This window comes from Bombina bombina, chromosome 2, assembly GCF_027579735.1.
Source record: "Bombina bombina isolate aBomBom1 chromosome 2, aBomBom1.pri, whole genome shotgun sequence".
In the NCBI taxonomy this organism is placed as follows: Eukaryota; Metazoa; Chordata; class Amphibia; order Anura; family Bombinatoridae; genus Bombina; species Bombina bombina.
The window spans coordinates 1247656743-1247669669 of record NC_069500.1 but is presented as its reverse complement, the minus strand read 5'-3'; the positions used below and the strand labels follow the sequence as shown (position 1 = coordinate 1247669669).

At 38.0% G+C, this 12927-nt stretch overlaps 1 protein-coding gene across 1 annotated transcript in view; it reads right to left on the bottom strand.

Annotated features, from left to right (window-relative positions):
- Nucleotides 1-3706, bottom strand: part of UGDH (UDP-glucose 6-dehydrogenase) — a 36451-nt gene extending 32745 nt beyond the window's left edge. The window contains exon 1 of the mRNA XM_053704045.1: nt 3340-3706. Within this exon, the coding sequence (XP_053560020.1) occupies nt 3340-3428 (89 nt within the window). The 5' untranslated portion in view covers nt 3429-3706. The remainder of the gene's footprint in view (nt 1-3339) is intronic.
- Between the last annotated feature and the right edge of the window lie 9221 nt (nt 3707-12927).

Below are 12927 nucleotides of genomic sequence, written 5' to 3'. Positions count from 1 at the left end.
TTTTAAACAATTTTCCAATTTACTTTTATCACCAACCAATTTTGCTTTGTTCTCTTGGTATTCTTAGTTGAAAGCTTAACCTAGGAGGTTCATATGCTAATTTCTTAGACCTTGAAGCCCACCTCTTTCAGATTGCAATTTAACAGTTTTTCACCACTAGAGGGTGTTAGTTCACATATTTCATATAGATAACACTGTGCTCGTGCACGAGAAGTTATCTGGGAGCAGGCACTGATTGGCTAGACTGCAAGTCTGCCAAAAGAACTGAAAAAGGGGCAGTTTGCAGAGGCTTAGATACAAGATAATCACAGAGGTTAAAAGTATATTATTATAACTGTGTTGGTTATGCAAAACTGGGAAATTGGTAATAAAGGGATTATCTATCTTTTAAAACAATAAAAATTCTGGTGTAGACTGTCCCTTTAAGAAATAAAAGCTTATGTAAGAAATCCGTGAGTCTATTTGTGTCACACACTGAAGGGTTATGAACAGCTCGTTATTACATGAAGGGCCTTGCATAGCAAATTTGAAATGCACAATATCCCAGGTTTTGTGATCTCACTTCCAGTAAAGGCAACATTGAACACATGGCAGGACATTTCCCTCTCACTTCAGTGTGAGCGTTGCCACATATACGTCACAGATGTTTTATGTCAAATTTCTATTCTGTTTCCATTTCAGCACTACAGAACTTGCTATTGCTTTACAAATAGGTTACAAATGTGATAAACATGTATTTTTATAACAGTTTGGTTGTTTGGGGGGGGGGGGGGGGGTTGCTTTACATATTTGAGAAAATGAAAAATCTATTTCCATACTGTTGCTTCATCTATATTATGTTTTGTCTGTAAAACAGAACCTCTTTGACTTTGCAGATTAGAGGTTAAACAATAAAGTGAAAATTAAACTTAAATTGATGGATAGAGCGTGAAATTTTAAATAACTTTCAAATTTACTTATATTATCAAATTGTGCATAGTTCTCTTTGTATCCTTTGTTAAACAATAATCGTAGGTGAGTTTAGGAATGTGCACAAGTCACAACAATTTGATAATAGAGCATACAATTTTAAATGACTTCCCAATTTACTTCTATCTGAATCATGGAAAAAAAAAATTGGGTTTCATGTCCTTTTAAACCATCTGGCAGCAGTGTTTGCAACATTGTTTATAGCAAAACTAATACATAATTACAAACACTGCTGCCATAGACTGCTATAGATATGTGCACGCACCTAAGCTCCTATCAGCCTACCTAGGTTTAGTCTTCAACAAACAATACCAAACAAAGCAAGTACATTTGATAAACATACATTCGAAAGTTGAATTGCATTTTCTGTCCGAGTCATGAAAGTTTAAATTTTGACTTTACTGTCCTTTTAACAAGAGAATATTGGAGCTGCCGAATACATATGGTTTTCTTTTAGATCCATGTAAAGATTTATAGAAACTTAATTTTTTGTTTTCAGCTCCCCTGGAATTTATCAAGCTTGGCATACATCCCCAATGAGCCTTTATTTCATCAACAGAAGTCTCTGGGTTTATTTATTCTCAAATAAACTCTTATCCTTTTGGATACACTACATATGACCTACAATGTACTCTTTAACAAGAAAGAATAACAGTGTTATAAAAATCTGTAAGTACTATATCTGCATCAGCTATAGCCTCTAATTAAATATTTAAGGACATCCATGCAAAACAGAACTACATTAAAAAGGAATAGCCTAGTCAAAATTAAACTTTCATAATGAAAGATAGAGCATGCAGTTTTAAGCAACTTTCTAATTTACTCCAATTATCAATTTTTCTTAATTCTCTTGGTATCTTTATTTGAAAAAGCAAGCATTTAAGCTTAGAGCCGACCCATTTTTGGTTTAGAACCTGGATAGCGCTTGCTACATTTAGACACTAATCAGCAAGTGCAACCCAGGTTCTTGCTTGTTTAAATAAAGATACCAAGAGAACAAAGAAAAATTGATAAGAAATTTGCATTCTCTATATGAATAAAAGTTTAATTTTGATTAGACTATCCCTTTAAGAATACTACTGCCAGAGCTGTTGAACAACTGGAATTTAGTCTGTCCAGTTTCCCCCCAGCCAAGCAGCCCCCTACAAAGATTAGGACTCTCAGAGGGGCCTCCCCTTATTTCCTGCATGAATCTACTAGCTATCAAGTTACCACTCAGTGCCTTTTTCTAGCTGTATGGTATCAATTAAGAAAGGGAATAGTTTTTACTGCTACAGGGAGAATTTTGACAAACTATTAATGACAAACAGATGAAGGGAGAACTATAAACCTACAGACACTATTATTTTACAGAGAGCATCTAATGAACAAAAGGTCTGTATATATATATATATATATATATATCCTACTCTTTCATATACAAAACTGGAACAGTTAGAACTTTAGATAAATGTACACACAGGACATTACAGTAAGGCATATAAACATGACAAAAATGTCTATGAAATCTGGCCCATTGGCTTGTAGGTTTGTGTAATGGAATTACCCCTCAGGATGAAAAAACGGGTTAGTCTTTCCCTGGGTAGAGTAAAGCTAGCCATGAGCCACTATACAAGATCAAGAGTAAAGTGATCAATCATTTACAAGATGTACCACACAACAAAACCAGTCCCAAGAGGCTGACACAACAATCAGAACAAAAGTGGAGTAATCAGTTACACATCTTGTATGAAGATTTCACTCTAAAGTTGTGCTGCAAACTTTTAAAACCAGCCCCAAGAGGATGTGCAACAGACCTTAGGTGGCAGTTCCATGTATAGCAGACAAAATAAATGGTCTCACCACTATTCAAACTAAATAAACAATTATATTAATCAGCACTTCACGTACAAGATATATTAGAAACAATTCTTACACAAAATGTAGAGCATAAATGGCCCATCAAGTTCTCACAGAAGATGTGAAACAAAACTGTAGTGATAAAAAAAGTAAATTGTACAGAAAACGTATATGGTCAGATCCCATAATCACAGAGCATCTAATTAGCTAGAACACAATACCCCTTCTGTATTACTATACTAACTGATACTTGCTGTTTTATGGAATCTTCATATGAAACACAGCAAAATTAGATTTTTAATAGGATTCCTATAGTCCATTGATGTCTACTTCATGAATTTATTCTACCAATAATTCTAAAATGTACTTCTAAATCTGCACAGGACGTAAATGAATCCAGGTGCGATTCCATTACTAGACGCTGTAATTAAATGTTTCAATGAGATTTCCCTATGTATGAAGCTATATGGAAGTGCGCTCTAAAGACAAACAAACCCCATCAGTTCTACAGTCTCACTAATGTAATCTCACCTAGTAAGTGGGAAGAGATGAACAGAGCGGTGCTGTGTAAAAGGCTTTATCCCAGTAGATATTGCTGCTGGCAAACTCGGATAATCCATATACCCGTTACCAGACACTGGCTACACCCACAGGGAGGGGAGACTAAGGATAGGCACTAGGCAGGGGACGTGAGTGGGTGTGGAAAACATGAATGTAGGAGGCAAAGTGTACGTGTAATCATCAGTTGATGAGATGGGGTTGGGGAGCTTCTGAGGAGGGGTAGATAAATGTAACAGGAAATATACAGTGGGATCTCTTTGGTCAGCGGGAAGCCGTGGGTGGTGGAGCAAAACGCTCAGATCACGGAATTACCACAAAGGATGAATGGGCTCACGGTGTCTCCTTGCTCCGGATGTAATTGTCTATGGCTATGCTGGTCCCTCCTCCTCACTCACTGCACGCCGGGCATTGGGTTCTATAATCCGATCCTCTAAGTAACGCTGTGTACTTCCTTATCGAGATACTGTCTGGTTTACTACACTCTCCCTGGGCTCTGTGCTGTTTATTTACAGTCTCTGCCTGTTGGTGGTGTTTTAGAACACAAGTTTACTTTGTATTGTTATCAACTAAACAAAAAGCCTCATCCTCTATCACGACTGAATTAGTGTCTCTTTATGTCAGTGTGTAAATCCATTAGTAGTATTGGTTCCAATAACGCTATCCTTATTAGGGCATGAAACCTATTTTTTTTTTCTTTCATGATTCAGATAGAGCTTGTGATTTTAACACTTTAATGACCACTGCACTTTTCCATTTTCTGTCCGTTTGGGACCAAGGCTATTTTTACATTGTTGCGGTGTTTCTGTTTAGAGGTGTTTCTGTTTAGCTGTAATTTTCCTCTTACTCATTTACTGTACCCACACATATTATATACCGTTTTTCTCGCCATTAAATGGACTTTCTAAAGATACCATTATTTTCATTATATCTTATAATTTACTATAAAAAATTTTATAAAATATGAGGAAAAAAATGGAAAAAAACACTTTTTTTTAACTTTGACCCCCAAAATCTGTTACACATCTACAACCACCAAAAAAAAACCATGCTAAATAGTTTCTAAATGTTGTCCTGAGTTTAGAAATACCCAATGTTTACATGTTCTTTGCTTTTTTTTGCAAGTTATAGGGCAATAAGTACAAGTAGCACTTTGCTATTTCCAAACCACTTTTTTTCAAAATTAGCGCTAGTTACATTGGGACACTGATATCTGTCAGGAATCCCTGAATATCCATTGACATGTATATATTTATTTTTAGTAGACATCCCAAAGTATTGATCTAGGCCAATTTTGGTATATTTCATGCCACCATTTCACCGCCAAATGCGATCAAATACAAAAAATCGTTCACTTTTTCACAAGTTTTTTCACAAACTTTAGGTTTCTCACTGAAATTATTTACAAACAGCTTGTGCAATTATGGCATAAATGGTTGTAAATGCTTCTCTGGGATCCCCTTTGTTCAGAAATAGCAGACTTATATGGCTTTGGCGTTGCTTTTTGGTAATTAGAAGGCCGCTAAATGCCACTGTGCACCACACGTGTATTATGCCCAGCAGTGAAGGGGTTAATTAGGGAGCATGTAGGGAGCTTTTTGGGGTAATTTTAGCTTTAGTGTAGTAGACAACCCCAAGTATTGATCTAGGCCCATTTTGGTATATTTCATGCCACCATTTCACCGCCAAATGCGATCAAATTAAAAAAAATGTTAAATTTTTCACAATTTTAGGTTTCTCACTGAAATCATTTACAAACAGCTTGTGCAATTATGGCACAAATGGTTGTAAATGCTTCTCTGGGATTCCCTTTGTTCAGAAATAGCAGACATATATGACTTTGGCGTTGCTTTCTGGTAATTAGAAGGCCGCTAAATGCTGCTGCGCATCACACGTGTATTATGGCTAGCAGTGAAGGGGTTAATTAGGTAGTTTGTAGGGAGCTTGCAGGGTTAATTTTAGCTTTAGTGTAGAGATCAGCCTCTCACCTGACACATCAGACCCCCTGATCCCTCCCAAACAGCTCCCTTCCCTCCCCCACCCCACCATTGTCCCGCCATCTTAAGTACTGGCAGAAAGTCTGCCAGTACTAAAATAAGTTTTTTTTTAAAAAGTTCATTTTTTTTAAGCATATTTACATATGCTGCAGTGTAGCATCCCCCCAAACAGCTCTCTAACCCTCCCCATCTGCCTTATTGGGGGCCATCTTGAGTACTGGCAGCTGTCTGCCAGTACCCAGTTTGCAAAAAAAAGGGCTTTTTTTGTTTTGTTTTTTTTCTGTAGTGTAGCTTCCCCCCCCCAGACAAACCCCCACCTCACTGATCCTTTTTTTTTTTTACTTATATTCCCTTTTTTAAACACTATTTTTATTATAGCTTTTTCTGTAGTGTAGCGGTTCACACCTGCTCCCTCACTGTGCACGCGCCCTCCCGTGTCCGTGCGCGCTCCACGGCCATCCCCGCCCACGATCCCGCCCCCCTCCACATGACTAGGGCCATCGATAGCCGCCACCCGCCTCCCAAGTCTGCTCCCACCCACCAACGAGGAAAGCCACCGATCTCCGGTGCAGAGAGGGCCACAGAGTGGCTCTCTCTGCATCGGATGGCTACCAAAGGTTATTGCAGGATGCCTCCATATCGAGGCATCACTGCAATAACCGGAAAGCGGCTGGAAGTGAGCTGGATCGCTTCCAGCTGCTTTCCACACCGAGGACGTGCAGGGTACGTCCTCAGGCGTTAACTGCCTTTTTTTTTTTGAGGACGTACCCTGCACATCCTTGGTCGTTAAGGGTTTAAACAACTTTCTAATTTACTTCTATTATCTAATTTGCTTCCTTCTCTTGGTATAATTTGTTGAAAAAGCAGCAAAACACTGCATTGGGTGAGACAATAGCACGAAGCACATATGTGCAACCACCAATCAGCAGCTTCTGAACCTACCTAGGTATACCTTTTCATCAAAGGATACAAAAAAACAAAACAAATTAAATAATAGAAGTACATTGGAAAGTTGTTTAAAATCACAAGCTCTTTCTGAATCATGAAAGAACAAAATTCGGTTTCATGTCCCTTTAAAGGGACAGCCAACACCAGAAATTTTGTTGTTTAAAAATATAGATAATCCCTTTATTACCCATTCCCAAGTTTGGCATAACCAACAGTTATAAATATACACATTTTACCTCTGTGATTACCTTGTATGTAATCCTCTGCAAATTGCCCCCTTATTTCAGTTCTTTTGATAGACAATCAGTGCTGACTCCTAGGTAACTTCATATGCGTGAGCTCAATCTTATCTATATGACTCACGAACTAACCCCTCTAGTGGTGAAAAACTGTCAAAATGCATTCAGATTAGAGGCGGCCATCAAAGTCTAAGAAATTAGCATATGAGCCTACCTAGGTTTAGCTTTCAACTAAGAATACCAAAAGAACAAAGCAAAATTGGTGATACAAGTAAATTGGAAAGTTGTTTAAAATTTCATACCCTATCTGAATCATGAAAGTTTATTTTGGACTTGACTATCCCTTTAAATTACAGTCACTTCCCTAAACTTTCTAGCAGCACTAGCTTGTTCGTACGTTTAGTGGTATCTGGCTCACCCAACATGTATTAATGTCAACTCTGACGTTTTATAACAAATAGCTCCTGGACTATTGGCCCCTGGACATATGTAAATAAGGAGAGAGATTCTATTGTTACAGTAAAATAGACCCACTATTGTTTTGTTGTTGTTTTTTTATCACATACAGACACACATAACCAGCATCTCATCATATGGAAGACATTTCTATCTACCAAATATTTTTTTATAAATGATCCCTGATGGCATCTTCAAAAATTGTTTCAGGATTAAAAATAATAATGTATTAAAGGCTGATAAATACATAAATGTTGTATAATTCTAGCGATCGTTTTGCAGGAAAAAATAATATCATACGGAACTACCATATGGACATGGACTCTAAAGATCAGAAGAATAATATCCAAAATTGTCAGATAGTGAGCATTGTTTGTTACTTTTGTTTTTCCCGGTTTTCCCAGTTCTACCTTTTTTCCTTTCTCCAGAATTCTCTGCCTCCCTCCTACCCTCCCTCACTGTATAACAAGCATGCCTGAAAACTCAATCTATTGACATGGTAACTTGATTGTAACAAAAGGAGATTTGTACTTGTCAGACGTACATTTGTAAAAGCTTTAAAAATAATAATAATAAAAAAAAAAATATACAAATAAATGTATATAATTTTTTTCTGCAGTGTAGTGATCCTTCAACCTCCCTGATCCACACCAAATAGCTCTCTAACACCCCTTCCCACTATTAGGGGCCATCTTTGGTACTGGATGTTGTCTGCCAGTACCTAATACACACACATATATATATATTTTTTTTTTTTCTGTAGTGCAGTGGTGCCCCCACCCCTCCATTACACATGTTTTTTCCTGTAGTGTAGCTCCCCATCCCTTCCTCTCCTTTCATTTATTTTTCTGCAGTGTAGGGTCCATCCCACACCCACCGGCACCAGCAGATGAACATTACAGATGGTGAAACACACAGTGTCAATGTCTGTAACAATCTGGCATCTGCCTTCTGCATGACGTATAATATATATATATATATATATATATATATATACACACACACACACACATACAAATAATGTTTATGTGTGTACATATGTATTTACAGACATATAAGCACACACACACATAGTGTATGTCCTATTGGGTAAAGGGGCTAACGGACCGCCATTCTGTTGGTGAATACTGTTTGCTAGCAGATGGTGCTATAGAGTTTTTGTTTGTTTATGGAAAGGTACCATGGGTGAAGAAATTCACCCATCTCCACTATCTTTTTTTTGCCTCCGCCTGGCGGCTTTGCCCCCCTTTTAAACGTCTTTCTCCAAGGTTCACTTGGGGTGGATGCCATAGAATCTGCAGAGCACCCTGCTAAGTGTGACAAACATAAAGAGCAGCAAGAACAATGCAGGGGAAAATAATAAAGCACCAAAGAGGGAAGTTATGTTTCTAAAAATAATGGTAGTTTTCCATTAGCTAACCAAAACTCTATAGTGCCATCTTATGGCATTCTGTATTCACCAACACGGTGGCGGTTAGTGTAATGTATATTGTAAATATCAGTAAGGGCTAATTATTTCCTAAATATTTAAATTTTATCGTCCCACACTTAACATCAGTTCCCCAAACACAAACATTTCAGATATTATAACTATACTGTTCAATAACAATAATTATTCATTTACCACTTGGTTTCATCTTGCTGTGTATGCAGAAAATAAGTAGGTATAACATATCTAACTATAAAAATGTAATATACATTTTAAACATAATTAAAATTCTGATATTCCAAAGGGGTGATTTAACCCATTTTGACAATATTTTCATGCCCCTAGTCCTATCCAAACTAGAACCAGTGATGAGGGGTATTTGTTATTGTTATAAAAATCAGCAGCTGGATTGACACAAGAGCACACACTTAAAAGGTGATGATTTCTGTATTCAAACAAGGGGTCTCAAGTTTGTCTATATATTGTGGGGGATACCGCATCCACCTGATGTTGCTTCACATAAATATTGTTCGTCAAGTGATTTTTTTTTGTAATGGTGATCACCTGTGCATATGATCCCTTCTTTGAAAAAGGGCTTCATGTGCCTTGTTGTAGTGCTTATTTCATAAGGCTAGGGTTGCAATTTTTATGGCAATCATATACTAACACCCTTAACCCTTTAAGGACACAGCTTTCAGTTTGCTCAATTGTTTTATGACGGAAAAATTCCGTCATATGTCCTTAAGAGGTTAATTTGCAAATAGATTCTACCTGCTATTACATGAGGGATTTTGTGTATATGAGTTGTTGTTTTTTTCTTCTTTTGTTTTGGAGCCACTGCCACCATACAGTAAATACATTAGATAGTGCCAGGTGATCACCTTTTTTTTTTGTAATCACCTACTAATTACTTGCCATGTGCATTTGGATTATTTGTGATGATCCAAATGCGGATGAAGGTTGCCACTCGTTGCATTTGGCTCTTTTTGGAGCTGGATTCCTTCTTGTTAAAATACAACACACTAAAATCTGGATTTTCAAGCTGTATTACCCCCTCATTAAATACTAGCTATGTGCAGTTGGAGGTTTCGGATACCTCAAAATGTGGAAGAAGGCGGCGGCTTGTGACGTACGGCTATTTTCAGAGCAAATTTTCTACTTGTGAAACTGCAACCCACTAAGATCTGTGAGAATCCAAGTGTGTTGCAGTTCACAAGAATAATCTGAAACCTCAGAATGAAGCAGATGTTCACACTTGACCCCTAATTAAATCAGAGGAAGAGATAGGGGGTTCCATTATTATTATTATTAGCCTCAATCCTCCCTATAATTGCGCTCGTGTGCAATGCTGAATTCCGCCAGAGGAATTCAGCCAGCCAGAGGCGAGCTGCGGCAAACAGGGGCGCGTATGTGCTCCCCTGTCAGCCACAGCTTGATAAATTGCCCCCTTAGGCTGCCGATATTCAAAACATCGACAGACCGTCGGTTTATCAATAAACTAGTTCTAAAGCCGTGTACATGGGACATTTTCTGCAGTGCAGCAGTTCTGCCCGGCCACACCTGCTCCAGTTAAACCCAAAAGTTTCTACTCACCCAACTTTATTCTGGCTCCTACAGGATCTGCTCTAATCCATGCAGGCGGTTTCCATCCATCTTCGGCCATCTTTGTCCATAGTGGCACTCTGCTGTGGCTGTCTTCTTCCACCTGGTATTCATCCATTGTGTCTTTTGATCTTCTTTTCTTCTGCTCTTCCGTCCGACGTCCTCTTCATGTGGTCACCGCGGCACTCTGAAGTCTGAATACGGTTCCCCCTTATATAGGGGTGCCCTTGCATTCCTATTGGCTGATTTTCAAATCCAAATCAGCCAATAGAAAAAGCTTTCATTCTATTGACTGATTTGGATCTGAAAATCCTTTAGGGAAATGTCCAACAAAATGCCATTCTAAGAGCATCTTTTTTTAGGATAGTAACTTTTTTTTATTTTTTACTTAGGATTTGTAAGGGTTTTTTCCCTGCTTTGTTTGCCATGTGCTGCTGTCAGCCATTTTACTCATCTCTCTTGCTGACATAGTGTGTGATGCTGCTCATTTCCTGCACGCCCTTTTATGGCCAGACTGCTGTACATCATCCGTGTGAGACAGGTTGCAGTCTCAGAATTGTGACGTCATCACTTATTATTTAAAGGTCCTCTGTTCAGTATGCTTTGCCCTTGCGTTGTCTCAGACCTGTTTGCGAGTTCCAGTTCCTGTGTATTACCTGGCTGACGTTCCTTCTGGATCCTGATCACTGGATTGTTCCTGACTCTGCTGTTCTCCTTGTTCCTGATTCCGGCTCGTCTGACTACTCGCTTTGGCTCCTGACTCGGCTCGTCTGACTATTTGCTTTGGCTCCTGACTCGGCTCGTCTGACTACCAGCTCTGGTTATGTTTTCTGGCTTATTTGACTTGTGGACTTTTTATTATTTTTTTGTTATTAATAAAGGTGTGATTATTTTTGCACTTCTCGTCTCAGTCTGATTCCTGGCACCCTGACAGGATTTTGTTATGCAAAAGAGCTTAATCCCTTTAGGGCAATGCCCTATTAAATGCCCTTCTAAGGGCAACACCAACCTTTTGCCCTTTTCAGGGCAATCTTTTTTTTTAGAATAGGGGTTTTATGGGCAAAATAGCTATAATCACTTCTGAGGCATTTTTAGGAAAGGGTTGCTTTTTTTAAACAAGTTTTTTTTAGTATACATTATTTAAGAATATGGATTGATTTTTTTATGGATAAAAGAGATATAATCACTTTAGGGCAATATCCTACCAAATGCCATTTTCAGGACAATATTTTTTTTTAGGATAGGGTTTTTTTTTTAGGATAGGATTTATTTAAGAATAGGGCTTTTTTATGGCCAAAAGATCTATAATCACTTTAGGACAATGCGCTACCAAATGCCCTTATCTTGGCAATTGTTAGAAGAGGTTTTTTAAGGAAGCCTTTTTATTTGGGGGTTACTTTGGTTTTAGAATAGGTATTTTTTTTGGCGAGTAAGAGCTAAATCACTTTAGGGCAATGCTCTACAAAATGCCATTTTCACGGCAATTGTTAACCCCTTAGTTACCAGACCATTTTTCAAAGGACCAGGGCTATTTTTACATTTCTGCGGGTGTTTGTGTTTAGCTGTAATTTTCCTCTTACTCATTTACTGTACCCACACATATTATTTACCGTTTTCTCGCCATTAAATGGACTTTTTTTAAAAAATTATTTTCATCATATCTTATAATTTACTATAAAAAATTTTATAAAATATGATGAAAACATGGAAAAAACACTTTTTCTAACTTTGACCCTCAAAAACACATCTACAACCACCAAAAAACATCCATGTTAAATAGTTTCTAAATTTTGTCCTGAGTTTAGAAATACCCAATGTTTACATGTTCTTTGCTTTTTTGCAAGTTATAGGGCAATAAGTACACTTTGCTATTTCCAAACCCTTTTTTTTTTTTTTTTTTAAATTTTTAGCGATAGTTACCCTGAATAACCCTTCACATGTGTGTGTGTGTGTATATGTATAATATATATATTTTTAGTAGACAACCCAAAGTATTGATTTAGGCCCATTTTGGTATATTTCATGGCACCATTCACCGCCAAATGCAATCAAATAAAAAAAAATTGTTAACGTTTTCACAGACTTTTTCACAAACTTTAGGTTTCTCATGGAAATTATTTACAAACAGCTTGTGCAATTATGGCACAAATGGTTGTAAATGTTTCTCTAGGATCCCCTTTGTTCAGAAATAGCAGACATTTATGACTTTGGCATTACTTTTTGGTAATTAGAAGGCGCACCACATTTGTATTATGCCCATCAGTTAAGGGGTTAATTAGGTAGCTTGTAGGGTTAGTTTTAGATTTAGTGTAGAGATCAGCCTCCCACCCCCTGATCCCTCCCTGACCCCCCTCAAACAGCTCTCCTCTCTCCCCCACCTAACAATTGTCACCACCATCTTAAGTACTGTCAGTTTGCCAGTACTAAAATAAAAGGCTATATATATTTATTTATTATGCAGTGTTAGATCCCCCCCTTAGCCCCCAACCTCCCTGATCCCCCGCAAACAGCTCTCTAACCATCCCCCCTATTTGCCGCCATCTTGGGTACTGGCAGCTGTCTGCCAGTACCCAGTTTAGTCAAAATGTGTCTTTTTTTTTTTATGAAATAAAAAATACCCAATTTTTCTGTAGTCTAGCTGCCCCCACTCAATACCTCTCCCAGATCCCTTTCCCAACACATATTCTTTATTACCACTCCCTCCTTCCCATATACAGCACTAATATCGCGCGCTCCCTCCGCCAATTTGCCTTTCTAAAACCGTGGGAATTTTGAGTACTCAGGAGCTTTCTTTGATAATCTCACTGGAGCATGGAGCTTTAGAGAATTGGGCCATTGTGTCTTTTCCTGAGACATATGCCAAATAAAAGAAATCACACACACACACACA